The 14,592-nt window shown below is 47.5% G+C and overlaps 1 protein-coding gene across 2 annotated transcripts; it reads right to left on the reverse strand.

Moving 5' to 3' along the window:
- Positions 1–752: 752 nt before the first annotated feature.
- LOC144097390 (tubulin beta-4 chain-like) lies at positions 753–12,084 on the reverse strand. Of its 2 annotated transcripts, none has more exons than XM_077630120.1 (7): positions 11,797–12,084; positions 10,944–11,052; positions 9,417–9,524; positions 5,282–5,526; positions 4,721–4,920; positions 1,129–1,565; positions 753–994 (listed from the first exon to the last, which is right to left on the reverse strand). In XM_077630120.1, exons 1-7 carry the CDS (start codon positions 11,851–11,853, stop codon positions 822–824), a joined length of 1,329 nt encoding a protein of 442 aa, XP_077486246.1. In that variant the 5' UTR covers positions 11,854–12,084; the 3' UTR covers positions 753–821. The 2 variants fall into 2 exon arrangements, with proteins under 2 accessions (XP_077486246.1, XP_077486245.1); XM_077630119.1 differs by having other exon boundaries at positions 9,417–9,527; positions 11,797–12,083.
- Between the last annotated feature and the right edge of the window lie 2,508 nt (positions 12,085–14,592).

Below are 14,592 nucleotides of genomic sequence, written 5' to 3' on the forward strand. Positions count from 1 at the left end.
CATGCGACGTTGGTTGAGACGTGAGCGTTGAGGGTCGCTCACAGTAGCGAATCGCCTAATCTTTTCGCGACGAACCTTTCTGCGCTGCGTCCCAGGTTAGGGCTATGCCGCTCACAGAATAACGAGATATGGGCCTCATGGCTCGATCGCAGAAGGTTCAGGAGCTCCGAGAAGATCGAGTATCGCAATCAAGCAGTCTCAAACACCAGTTGCTTTCCCGTCGGAATCTTCTCAACGTGCTCTCTCTCCCTCAATTAGGACGGCCTCATAAGTTTCATGCTAAAAAAGTGTAATATGAGACAATTAAGTTAGATAGTTGTACGTTAAAAAACCGAGTCACGTGGCACTGAGGTTACTGATCGCAATGTTATTTTCCGCATTAATTTCACTGTTCAATGTTCTCAAAACCGGCTAATCTCACATCAGTTTTGACAGCGCAGAAAAGATGCCTCATGTACACACAGGAACTAATGAGACCAATAGCAGCTTATCAAAACTTGATCACCTTGTGTCCGCTTTAAGACTGGTTCGGCAAGTACATTTTGAAGCGATTTTAGAATTGCGTCGAAATTCCGAAAACTCCCGAGACGCAGCCGGTAGCAGAGCGGAACGGCCAGTGTAACGCCGGTCACAGATGTTTACAGATGTGCGCACATTGCAATAGAGTAAGGTGTCGTTACATCACGTGGCCATCCTTGTGACGCAGTCCGAACCTACGACGTACTAAAGAGTACAGGCACCTCGCTCGAAAGGAAGGATCGATGACAAACAAAAACTATATTCTCAAGCGAAAGAAAAAGCACTGCCTGTACAAAAAAAAACTAGGCCTCTGCCTGGGTCTCTTCGAACTCTCCCTCATCATCAGCTGTGGCCTCCTGGTACTGTTGGTATTCGGACACCAGGTCGTTCATGTTGGACTCTGCCTCGGTGAACTCCAACTCGTCCATGCCCTCTCCGGTGTACCAGTGCAGAAAGGCTTTGCGGCGGAACATAGCTGCACAAAAAAAAATATATCAAGCAGGCGGGGTCACACTACATTAAATACGTCGATCCACACAATAGGCACAAACGAGCTTTAATAAAAGCATTTGCTTTTGAGAACCATCTTCAAATCACAGACGTAGTTACCGGTAAACTGTTCGGAGATTCGCTTGAAAAGCTCTTGAATGGCTGTGCTGTTCCCAATGAAAGTAGCCGACATCTTCAGACCTCGAGGCGGTATGTCACAGACTGCAGTCTTGACGTTGTTCGGTATCCATTCGACGAACGCGCCAGAGTGCTTGTTCTGGATGTGTAGCATCTGGTCATCCACTTCCCGCATGCTCATTCGGCCTCTGAAGACTGCAGCCACTGTCAAGTAACGGCCTTGACGGGGGTCGCAAGCAGCCATCATGTTTTTGGCATCGAACATCTGTTGCGTCAGTTCCGGCACTGTGAGAGCCCGGTACTGCTGGCTGCCTCGGGAAGTGAGCGGAGCGAAGCCAGACATAAAGAAGTGGAGGCGCGGGAAGGGCACCATGTTCACGGCCAATTTGCGAAGATCAGCATTCAGCTGTCCAGGAAACCTGAAAGAGCAGTGAAGAGCCTTGATAAATGTGTACATAAATGCCAGTATAGGAGAATTCCGATTGCGTAAGTAGGCTGAGATATATATTCGCAGATTACAAAAGTCATTAAGAGGTTGATGGTCGTGCAGCAACATAACCATATAAAATGACTTGATGTTGCACAGCGGGTTTATTTAGGATATTGCATGGAATATTGCGGTATTCCGGTATTCAGAAATTTCGTGCAAACGATTGGATGTGCTCGAGACCTATCACAAAAAATTGCACTGATTTTCTGCCTGTTCGGAGTCTATAGAATACTGGTCGGCCAATATATTCAAATATTCCGACAACACTGCTCAATTTAGGAGGTACTTCAACGGACTTTAAAGCTGCTTACGACGCGCGAATGTCTTGGACCACAGTAGCAATTTCATATAAATTTTTTCCTTGACTTTTCCAAAGCGTTCGAGCGGGTGTCGCACAAAAAATTGATATACAAACTCAAGGATTTAATTGGTGATGGTCCCGTCCCACAATGGATCAGCAGTTTTTGTCTGAACGTTACCAATTTGTCCAATTCGACGGAAATACCTCCGACCTTATTCCCGTATTATCTGGTGTCCCCAAGGATCTGTACTGGCACCTCTAATTTTTGCTATTTATTATTGATATAAGTAACGAAAATGAAGTACAAATAGGACTGTTTGTAGACGATTGCGTTCTTTATCATAAAATTAAACTTCAGTCTGACCAGATCAAACTAACTAGCGCTTTGCATAAAGTTTTTCAGTGGTGCCATGATTGGAGTATGGTCATTAACAAAGACAAGACTTTCTATGTCCATCACACAGAAAAAAATTCCGCTTAAGTTCACTTATGGTTCTGAGCTCTGCGCTACGAACTGTTAGGGAATACCGATATCTGGGTATCCTAATCTCATCTGACCTGAAGTTTACAACGCACGTTCAGTATGCAGCAAATAAGACAATGAATAAACTGTTTTTTCTCAAAAGTGCCTTGGACAACTCGCCTCCCGAAATAAAGCTTCTAGCATACACTACGCGTACCCGCCCGGTATTAGAAAATGCTAACATTACACGGTTCCCTTATACAGACACCAGCGTAGCCGCACTGGAAAGTGTGCAGCGAAAAGCTGTGCAATTTATCTATAACCAGTACAGACCAACAGATTCACCTACTGAACTTTTGCATCGCGCAGGACTTCAGCCTTTATCTATCCGATCGAAACTGCACCGCTTGAAATTCTTCTAGTTTCTTCTGCACAATTCATTTAAGCTTAACTCTGAATACTTCGTCAATATAAGCCACTCCAGAATCACCCACCGTAAACATCATCTCACACGTGATGAATTTTTTTGTTGCAATAACACATTCTATTTCTTTTTTTCCGCGAGAAGTGCGCGAATGGAATGCACTTGACGCTTCAAATTGTAATGCAGCCAACAGTCCTCAAATTTTTGGAGCTTACCGAGCTGTGTATATTGCCACAAAACTGACTAAATATTGTTAAAATGTTGATGACATAAACTCTGTTCTGTATAACTGATTACCTCGAATTTGTTAGTTCTTGTCTTGCTTTAACTAGACCCATCCTTTTCATTATACAACTGCTTACTATTCTATAACTGTTTTATCTGGAAGTTATGGATTTTTTGAAGTGCGCTCACCCCTGTAAAAACCCCGCTTGGGGTTGACAGTATATCGAAATAAAAGAAAAATAAAAATAAAAAATAGATTATGACAAAGTGCAGTTTGAGCCATTTAAATTAATAAGAAAAGAACCACACCGGCACCACTACTGTATCACGGATATCAGTTAAAACGGCAAAAATAAGATGCGAAGCCATTCAGGCAACTGCGGATGCCTTCACGCGGCTCATGAGCGCCAACGCTGTCGCTCAACAACATAGCTAAGTTCCCCCCTTACCATCGGGGTGATCGAGCCTAGTTCGTCCACTTACTGCATGTATACGGCGTCTTCTAGAAATATTCGCACCTTACACGACAACCTGCTTTGTAGTCGTTGCTGTAAACCTTCGAAAAAAAAATGGCAAGCTCCTCACGATGTATGAACCGTATGTCACCTCGAAATTATGCGCACGCCCTCTGCCACGCTCTTTCTGAAAAAAATATTGTTCGACAATGATGCAGAACTCTTGCAGAAAACCCAACAGAATTTAGCGTAACTGAAGAATAAAGCAGATTTCTCGAATTCGTTTGGAATGGATTAGCATAGTCCCTTCCAACCGTCGACATCCGATGAGTTGACTTTGGCGACTTCATTGGCCCTCTGCCCTGTAGCGTAGTACCCCATGGCAGCGAAGTTAATAGTCAGAAAGACCCTTCTACGATTATACCTCCATGAATTGTAATCATAGGCATAGATATGAATTTACGGCAGACCTTGCTAAAGTAATCGTACTACAATAATACCAGCCACGGTACGACAACTGCCTGCCGTACACAGGCCAGCATACTGACGCAACGCTTACAGCATAATCGTCAGCATGCTAGCCTTCTACGCTGACACTGAAGCACCTGTATAGATCTGTGCACGTCTGCAAGATATGTAACACCATCGTGCTGCCCTTCGCCACGCGGAGTGATCGTACGGATGTAACGCTGCCAGGTTCCCGGTCATGCCGTAGTTTTCCTACTAGAAATTTGGTTATTTTATTGTCTTAAAAACAACTCGCTTTTCGGAGAATCTGCGTGCTTGCTAGCCTGACTACCGCCTCGCGGAGAACAGCGGTGAAGGGGTGCGCCTGTCCTGAGACATGCAGGACTTACATAGTTGCCCCCATAACTGACTCTGGGTCTGTATTCTTATGCAGCTGTTTCTTTTTCGAATTTTGGACCGATGATATTGCGCTTGTGCTGCCGCGGCACAGTGGTAATGGCGCTCGGCTGCTGGGACGAAAGACGCGGGTCCGATCCCGGCCGCGGAAGTCGAATTTCGATGGAGGCGAAATTCTGGAGGCCCGTGTGCTGCGCGATGTCAGTGCACGTCAAAGAACCCAAGGTGGTCGAAATTTCCGGAACCCTTCACTACGGCGTCTGTCATAGCCTGAGTCGTGTTGGAAGGTTAAACCCTCATAACGAAACCAAACCATATTGCGCTTGTATACACGCGGAAGCTGAGCACTCACCGAAGGCATGTGGTCACACCAGACATAGTTGCGGAGACCAAGTGGTTGAGGTCTCCGTACGTTGGAGTAGTGAGCTTCAGCGTCCGGAAGCAGATGTCATAGAGCGCCTCGTTGTCGATGCAGAAGGTCTCGTCGGTGTTCTCCACAAGTTGATGCACAGAAAGGGTAGCATTGTAGGGCTCGACGACGGTGTCCGAAACCTACAGAAAACGGCAGAAGGACCGCGATTACCAGGTGCAGGCAAGTATAATTCAAACTCTATGAAAACAAAAAAGCAAAAAAAAAGATAACATATTTGATGTACAGCTTCGGTCACCGTTACCGTGAACACGCGAGCGAATTCTGTTCGATGTTGTTCTGATATTTTCTTGCGCGATTCGAGCAATATTCACCGCTATTAAGAAAACGAAAGTAGCAGATGACGCGGTACAACAACACGCGCCGCGAAACGTGTAAATGACGTGGTGCACAGGAAGGACATGAACCCCTGTTCGTGTTAACGCCGATCAGTGCTGTAGCACAGCGACGTCTAAATTTGTTCTGATGGGTATTGTCACACACCTTTGGAGAGGGCACTACACTGTAGGTGTTCATGATGCGATCGGGGTACTCTTCACGGATCTTCGAGATGAGCAGTGTGCCCATGCCAGATCCAGTACCTCCGCCCAGGGAGTGGGTCAGCTGGAATCCCTGCAGGCAGTCGCAGGACTCCGCTTCCTTGCGCACGACGTCGAGCACCGAGTCCACCAGTTCGGCACCCTCGGTGTAGTGGCCCTTAGCCCAGTTGTTGCCCGCACCTCCCTGACCTGTAGGGGGAACATTAGGGAAAGCCATGCACTGGGCGAAATGCACACAGCAGCCTGGAACGCGGAAAAAACTAGACATGCTTTGTGGTGGACGTAGCGAGTAGAGGGATAAGCAACGCACAACACAGTTGAAGTTAACAGCTTGCGCAAGTTTACGATAATGTGGCGTGTGAAAGACGTTGAAAATATATGTTCACGTCTGCAAACAATTCAACAAGTCATGGCTTGTATTGTACTCGGCTACAGAACCCAATCTCTCCAGCGAGTCACTATGTAAACGGGTGACAAATGACGTGAACACCGGGGCGGGAGAACCGCCTCCTGAGCTCATATTCTGTATTATATCTGTCTGTAATCTTTTGTTTTATGCCGGATTGTCCCCGCAGAGGGTCACCTCCCTTCCTTGTGTAATGCGCCACCTATCCGTTTTGCTGAGTGATGTGGTGTTGTGTCAAAGGCGGATGGAAGCTTTTGTAGCGATTGCTACGCTAGAGTATAGCGTGTCTAGTCACTACTGCTAATGAGCCACTAGTTGCACCGAGCCATAGGTGTTCCGCCGCTGCGCCGCGCCGCATCTTTCCTAAAAATTCGATTTTCAAGTTGCTCTTTCTGTTTTTCTTCTTTCCATTCCGCCTTTATCCCTTCCATTATGGGCCGGTTCTAGTGTCCACCGAGACATATGAGACAGTTACTGCGCCATTTCTTTTCCTCAAAACCAAACATAACAAGTGAGCCGCCGGCGCTCATTTGGTTCATTGGTGTTTACAACGTAGAAGCCGTTCATTTTTACGAAAGGAAACGCGCACAAGTGGCTCCCTAGGTCAGTGGACACATCAGTTTCGCTTTCGTGTAACGTGGCGTTGGCATCCAACTGCAAAAACCTTATTTGGATTAGTTCAGTTAATCTAGGATATACCAAGCGAAAGGTGTCGGCGTTCACTGTGTTCTTCGGCGTTGACAATGTTCAAGACGGCATTGGCTTTGAACAAAGGAAGGGCGCATAACTGGCTGCCTGGGTATGGGGACGCCGCATTCGTGCTTTGACGCATGTGGCAGTGGTGAGAGAGAGATGTGGCCTGAATGCAATAGTGCTGACAGCGTTGTGTCTGACATGCGGCAGTGAAGCAATGGCTAGGCCGCAGCGTTCGTTTGGTTATCAATATCTCGCGATCAACCATTAATTGCATGCCACCTCCCAGGGTGGCAGGGAGGGCGCGCTGCCTATACACTGTGGGGGACGCAATCAAAGCAGTCTTTTGCAGTAGACACCAACGCCACGTACATGAAAGCAAGATTTAGGTCTCCACTAACCCACGGAGCCGGTTGTGCGCCGCGGTGGTTCAGGGGTTAGGGCGCTCGGCTACTGATCCGGATCTCTGGAGCAATAGGGCATATAATCAGGCTTGCGATGATTATATGCCCACTAGATGCATGCGAATGTCCGGACCCCGTAGAGTATCTGTTACGAGTCCAAATGGACTTATTTTTGGATATGTGGCGGAGAGTTTGAAGGATGCTTCACTCCCGCCATCGGTTGGCCCGGTATTGCACTACCTCCGGGATCGGCCTTGTATTTAGCGCGTTTTTACTATCCTGTCTTTCTATCCCATCTTTCAACTTTCCTACTGTCTGCACGTGGTAGCGATTGTGGCTCGGCTAGAGCCAGTGACCAGGCCTGTGCACTTTCCATTTCTTTCCTCCTGGCAACAACAGACAGACAGACAGATCCGGAGCTCCCGGGTTCGAACCCGACCGCGGCGGCTGCGTTTTTATGGTAGAAAAACGCTAAGGCGCCCGTGTGCTGTGCGAGGTCAGTGCACGTTAAAGATCCTCAGGTGGTCGAAATTATTCCGTAGCCCTCCACTACGGCACCTCGTTCTTCATTTCTTCTTTCACTCCCTCGATTATTCCTTCCCTTACGACGCGGTTCAGGTCTCCAACGATATACGAGACGGATACTGCGCAATTTTGTTTCCCCAAAAACCAATTATTATTTTTATTATTACGCCTATCCTTTCGTGAAAATGAACGGCCATTTCAAAGTTGTCAACGCCAATGAACTATGAACACCGTCGGCTGATTAGTTTTGTTTTGGTTTATGAGGAAAGGAATTGGCTCAGTATCCGTCTCGCATATCTCGGTGGACACCCGAACCGCGCCGTAAAGGAAGGGGTAAAGGAGACAGGGAAAGAAGAAAGAGAAAACTCAAAATTGAAAGTTGGATTTTGAGGAAAGGCGTGGCACTGCGCACCGGCGCAACACATGTGGCTCGGTGCTACTAGCGACGCAAGCACAGTACTGACTAGGGTGCGAAAGAGAGAGTGAAATATACGAGGTGTGGCACGTGTTGTGACGTTATGTGCTTCCTCGGAGCACCGCCACGGCGAAATAATAATAATAATTGGTTTTTGGGGAAAGGAAATGGCGCAGTATCTGTCTCATATATCGTTGCACACCTGAACCGCGCCGTAAGGGAAGGGATAAAGGAGGGAGTGAAAGAAGAAAGGAAGAAGAGGTGCCGTAGTGGAGGGCTCCGGAATAATTTCGACCACCTGGGGATCTTTAACGTGCACTGATATAGCACAGCACACGGGCGCCTTAGCGTTTTTCCTCCATAAAAACGATAAGGCGCCCGTGTGCTGTACGAAATCGCAAGTTTGCGGCCAGTAAAGCTTTCGCTTTAAAACCCCCTTTGATTGCCTTCCGCACTTTGTTAATGCAGCGCGTCCACCCTGCCTCTGTCTCAGGTGGCAGTTGATGATCGCGAGAGGTTGATCACCCAATGAACGCTGCGGCCTATTGCTGCAGTGCCGCGTGTCTACCACGGAGTTTTCAGTGCTAATGTATGCCGCCCACATCTCTTCACCATCGTCACGTACCTCGAAGGGCGATCGAAGCGTCCACTGACCCGGGGAGCCAGTTTAAGCACTTCCTTAGGCGTCTATAACGGTGTCAACGCCAATGAACACATTGAACGCAGACAGCTTTTGCATTGTATATTATCGATTAATGGAGCTAAGAATAATTGGTTTTTGGTGAAAGGAAGTGGCGCAGTATCTGTCTCATATATCGGCGGACACCTGAACTGCGCCGTAAGCGAAGGGATAAAGGCAGGAGTGAAAGAATAAAGGAAGAAAGAGGTGCCGTAGTGGAGGGCTCCGGAATAATTTCGATCACCTGGGGATCTTTAACGTGCACTGACATCGCACAGCGGCAGTGCGAGAAGAAAGAGAGGCTTCCTTCATGACTTTCAAGGATTGGCTACAAGTGCTACTTAAGGAGTTACCAGTAAATCTGGAAAAAATAACATGTTTCCTAACTGTACATATATGCAAGCTATCCTCAAATTGTTTACCTCAATACCGCACATGTGGCCTAGTGGTTTGAGCAACCGCCTCGCATGCGGGAAGTCCAGGGTTCGGTCCCCAGTGCCGCTGGGTACCCACCAGTGATATAATAGGCACAATGTTCCTCTTGCCTGATGCTCGGATTTTTTAGAGTGAAATGCTTCGGAAATGGGTCTCTGACCCCATCTTACGTTTTATTTATATTTTATTTTTGAAATGGCGCATGTGTTGCCTCTCTCGTTGTATGCTCTTTTCACGGCGCACTATATTCTTGATGAACCGCCAAGCTTGCGTCTCAATCTTGGTGGACTAGGTTTCGCAAGGAATTGATGAGAATGTCCATAGATAAAACTCGAATTTCTTGATTCCGTGGCTGTATTAAACTGGCTGCCACTCGGACTGGATTATAATCAGCGAGGATTCGCTGTGCGTACAAAGATGTGCGTACAAATTTAGCCAGTTGTGCGCTTTTAAGATTAGTCTATACTGTGCGCTCTTGTGGGTGTGTTTATGTAGTAGGTTTTAAGCCGAGCAGCCCCTTACCGAACACAAAGTTGTCCGGCCGGAAGAGTTGTCCAAATGGTCCCGAGCGGACGGCGTCCATGGTTCCCGGCTCCAGGTCAACCAGGATGGCCCGAGGCACGTATTTACCTCCTCAAACAAAAAACAAATATCACTTAGGGGCAACAAACATACCGTACAGTTATTACAAGTACCTGCTTCACAACAAAGCCAGTTAAAGAAGCAATGAAAATAGAGCGCGCCCACTGAAGATGTCATAGCAAAATAAAAGCGGCACTACTAGGACTTTGCGCCACCTCCCGGTTTTTAAATAGCAGAACCAATTATATTTAATCAAAGATTTCAATAACTTTCAGCAGAAAAGCAGAAGGTGAAATGTTGATAGATAGATTGAGATGGATCAAAATGATGTTACTACATTAAAGTCCTGTTGCAACTCCTGTTGCGATTCTGTTCCGTATTACGAAACTTACAGTGTAGTATATGGGATTAACTTTCCGATAACTGTACATGGGCTGTGATCAACGCGGTAGTGCAGGCCTCTGGATACATTTGCACCACCTGGGGTTGATTTACGCGCAATAAGATCGCAGAACACACGGCTCTTTAGAATCTCGCCTCCATAGAAATGCGTCTACCGAATCATGGATTTCATGATCGAGCCCCTTCCAAATGAAGCACAGCGGCGGTATTATTAGCAAACGTAGAGTTAAAAACGCCTTACAAACTCACTGCAGCAAGATAAGACGTTGGAGAGGGGAGACTTACTATGTCCTCGTCAAACCTGACGAGGGAATTCAGAACTCGGGTTCGAACTCGACCGCGGCGGTTGCGTTTTTATGGAGGCAAAACGCTAAGGCGCCTGTGTGCTGTGCGATATCAGTGCACGCTAAAGATCCACAGGTGGTCGAAATTCTGCCGGAGCCCTCTACTACGGCACCTCTCTCTTCCTTTCTTCTTTCACTCCCTCCTTTATCCCTTCCCTTACGGCGCGGTTCAGGTGTCCGCCGATATACGAGACACACTGCGCCATTTCCTTTCCCCAAAAACCAATTATTATTATTCAGAACTCATTCTCGTTAACATTCATTGCCTGTGAGAAAAAAAGCCTTTGATAAAGAACCTTCCAACTAATCCCTGCGGGACTTCTGGCAATGCAACCTGAAAAGCTGCAATGGCCTAACATAACATGCCGCAAGCAGAAGAGGCCACTAGACGTTGCACTGTGATCTAACTAAAAATGCGCGATCGGTTGTACAATTTAAAGCTCAAAGATCAAAGGTCTGCCGTTGAAGAAGCTCCATTGAGAGTCCTGATAACAGCTTAACGCCACAAACAGCGCTGTTAAGACAGGACCGAGAATATGAGACACCCATACACACAGCATTCGGTTTTGTCTTTCGCTTGCTGTTTTTGTTGAAGTCATCTGCCAAACGGCCCGGCAAATTTCAGTAATGCTTAGCAGCGCGAAACAGCCGCAAGGCAAGTTAAACGCGACGGGAAAGCTTCAAAGTGAAATTATCAACCGAAATACTGTCATACGCGTACCGGAGGCCTCATTGTAGTAGACATTGATGCGCTCCAACTGGAGGTCCGAATCGCCATGGTACGCCCCGCTTGGATCGATGCCGTGCTCATCAGAAATCACCTCCCAAAACTGCAGACGGGAAAAGATATCAGTAATCAGAGTGGCGTCACATCGCGCAGTGGCCACAGTCAAAGCATATTTACAGGCTGGAATTCACAGCGAAAGCAGCATAACTGCTACAGTTACACTTGTCAACTGGTGTTTGTAGTCAACTCGTCAATTGCCATCGATTCTCACGCGTCATGTGTTTTGCTGATGGCGGAAAGCCGGCAGGACCTAAGACCACTTGAGGCCTTTGAATTACGTCATACGCGAAAACTAGGTCATAAGAAAAAAATTCCGGCAAAGAATCCTCGCCGATCGCTTTGCGGCAGTCATTTGTCATAAGACTGTTCCATGTCACCTCTCCGCCAAGACCGATTGTCTCGAATTTTCTTACAACCGGCAATAACGCCTGAGCTATATGGCATAAAACAACAAAAATATTATAATGCTCTCAAAGTGCGAGCAGTAATTAAAAGGTCAGAGCGAGAACAGCGGTCAGGAATAAGAGATTCGATGCGCATTAGGGCACATTATTGTCCCACTCAAAGAGGCCACAACTAAGAACGAAAGCAGTACGTCTTCTAAAAGCCGCGACTGCTTCACAGGTAATTACTTTCGCCCGTATCCTGAAACGAGATTCTAGAACGCGGCGTTTAGGACGAAACGTAATCGCCAACGTAAAACGCGCCGGGACAGGCACTGGGACCGAATGGCTATCGCGATCCTTTGAGCCGTGAAATAACCCACAAGGTAGTAGAGGTGGCTTACCTTCGCCCCAATCTGGTTGCCACACTGGCCTGTCTGGATGTGGACAATCTCGCGCATGATGGATGCCACTCCGAGGCTCAGCTGTCAAGATGCCGACTGGCTGCCCGGGTCAAGGGTCCACTTATTCGTAGCCTTGCGCCGCATCAACGCTCACTTCTTCCTCAACAGTACATGCTCCTATCTGTACGCGTGTCAACTCAATAGCACCTAAGAAAGTGCCACAGCCTGTTGCTGCCATGGTAAATGCGTTTCTGAGCTCATATATAAGACCTTCAGTTCACGTACCGCATGCCGTGCAAAGGATATGCGCCGTACAACGCGTACTATTTCTCGTTTCGGAAGGCGTCCGACCGAACGGGGTTCTCTCAACTGGCTGCAGGAGAAAACTCGGCTTCTTCTGCTTTCATTTCTCGGTGCTCGAAATTAGTTTCACTCGAAGGAACTCCGCGTGCGTTCTTGAGCATCTTTTTCCATTTTTGTAACTTTTCCACTCGTGCACGTGCGGTCGGTTCTAAAATTTGAATCTAACCGAAAGATTGTAAGACTTTGATTCATCATCATCAGCAGCAGCTGCAGCCTGACTGTAGCCCCCAGAGGTTGGAGACCTTAGTCCATGGCCTCATTAGCTTTTCCAATCGGGTTTGCCTGGTCGATCAGTCTGCGCTGGTCATCCTGGTGTGTGCTCTCGTAACAGCGGCTTCCCATTGGCAGGGAGGGGTTGGATGTGGGTATGCGCGGTTGGGTTGGGGGTTTGGGTGGGTCATTATCATCATCGTCGTCATCAGCCTGACTACGCCCACTGCAAGGCAAAGGCTTCTCCCATGCCTCTCCAATTATCCCTGTACTTTGCAATGGCTGCGCCCACCTTATGCCTGCAAACTTAATCTCATTCGCCCACCTAACCTTCTGCCAAACGTTGCCAGGTTGAGACTGTGTGGTTATGTGCCAATATATGCCTGGTGAACAGCAAGCTATTAACACAGACAATTTGCGCAGAATTTGTTCTTTCTGGCAGTGCTTTTACTAGGTATAATGTTCGATACTTTTGATGGATCATCGAATGCTTTAGTAAATGTGGATTCACAATACGGGCCTCTTGCCATTCCTTGGTCCGGGCGGCGTTCTGCTTTCGGTGCGTTAGGTATGCACACTGCCCACAGAAAATTGTCTGATGTTGGTGAACGTAGCACGGCGACAGGCCGTGCGTATGCCTAATCCACTTACAGCCGCTTGTTCCGATCTCCAGCATCACAGGTGCTGATAACAGGATTAGACATGCGCATGACCTTTCACTGTGCGACGTTCACCAACATGGCAGCCAAAGATCCGCGGTCCGCCGTCAGAAAAAAGGATATCGGGATTTCCGCTGGAACCCCTGGTGCGCAGATGACCGGGGCCAGGCTAGATACGGGCCAGGCACGACCTTAACGAGTTGAAAGTAGAACGTCACGTGAAGCCTGTTTCGCGACACAAAAACTGGCCTCCAGATTTTCTTTTTTTGTAATTGTCAAGTTTAACGTCTCGAACCGACACATGGGGTATGACGAACACCGTAGTGGAGGGTTGCCTAATAATTTAGCCCAAATGGGGCTCTTCAACATGCGCCACTTGTCGCTGCAGCACACGGGTATTTTTGTATTACGCCTCCATCGAAATATAGCCGCCGCGGCAGGAATCGAACTCGCGACCTTGTTGTCAGCAGATGACCGCCAAAGGCACTGCGGCGTCTCCGATATGTGGTTCAACGTGTAAACAGACCTTAACATAACATAAGAGGAACAAAACTGGAGCCTTCCTACATAGCCATGGATATCCGCATAACTAGTGTACAAAATTAACCAAAAAATGGTTGCATTTCCGCCTTCCCCGTACTGTGCATCAAAACAGGTGTTTAAAATAATTTCCTGTGAATTAAACATCAGGCCCCTGCAGCAAAAGAGACGATTCCTTAACAGCATTTGTAACGGTGGCAAGCTGAGTGCGATTTGGAACGGGCCTCTTTACGCTCGAAATTGTTCATTAAGTGGATTAAATATGCTGAGGATTTTTTGTGAGAACATGACTGTGACCCCTATCTCGCTCGCGAAATTCAGTATATACAATTTTAACAGCTTTTCAGAGTATGTTGCGCAGCTTGCGCATTGCTTCCCGCGTTAAGGCTTCCAAGATGCCCGCAGCATCGAGCAGGCGTGTCCATTACGCTCGTCCAACCAGGATCAGTTGTAACGATACTCACGCATTGTAAAAACGAAGTGAGTACACAAAAAGAGACGCGACGACACTGAGGAGAGCGATGGATTTGTCGTAATGTCTTCCCTTCTGCCGTAACATGGGCTTACGCTTTGCGCTGGTATATTTACAAATGCGACACCTACCCCAAACCCGATCTGCGCTGAAGGAGTAGGTGATTTGTGGTCGACCGTCTTTGGTTGTCGTTGGTCTCGCAAGGTGAATGACTCACTCCCATTAATAGGGATCAGCTCAGAATCCAGCGAAGGTGGTGGTGATGGTAGTTGTTTTATTAAAAATAATAGTAAAAATAATAATAATAATTGGTTTTTGGTGGAAAGGAAATGGCGCAGTATCTGTCTCATATATCATTGGACACCTGAACCGCGCCGTAAGGGAAGGGATAAAGGAGGGAGTGAAAGAAGAGAGGAACAAATAGGTCCGTAGTGGAGGGCTCCGGAATAATTTCGACCACCTGGGGATCTTTAACGTGCACTGACATCGCACAGCACACGGGCGCCTTAGCGTTTTTCCTCCATAAAAACGCAGCCGCCGCGGTCGGGTTCG

This window comes from Amblyomma americanum, chromosome 7, assembly GCF_052857255.1.
Source record: "Amblyomma americanum isolate KBUSLIRL-KWMA chromosome 7, ASM5285725v1, whole genome shotgun sequence".
Lineage (NCBI taxonomy): Eukaryota > Metazoa > Arthropoda > Arachnida > Ixodida > Ixodidae > Amblyomma > Amblyomma americanum.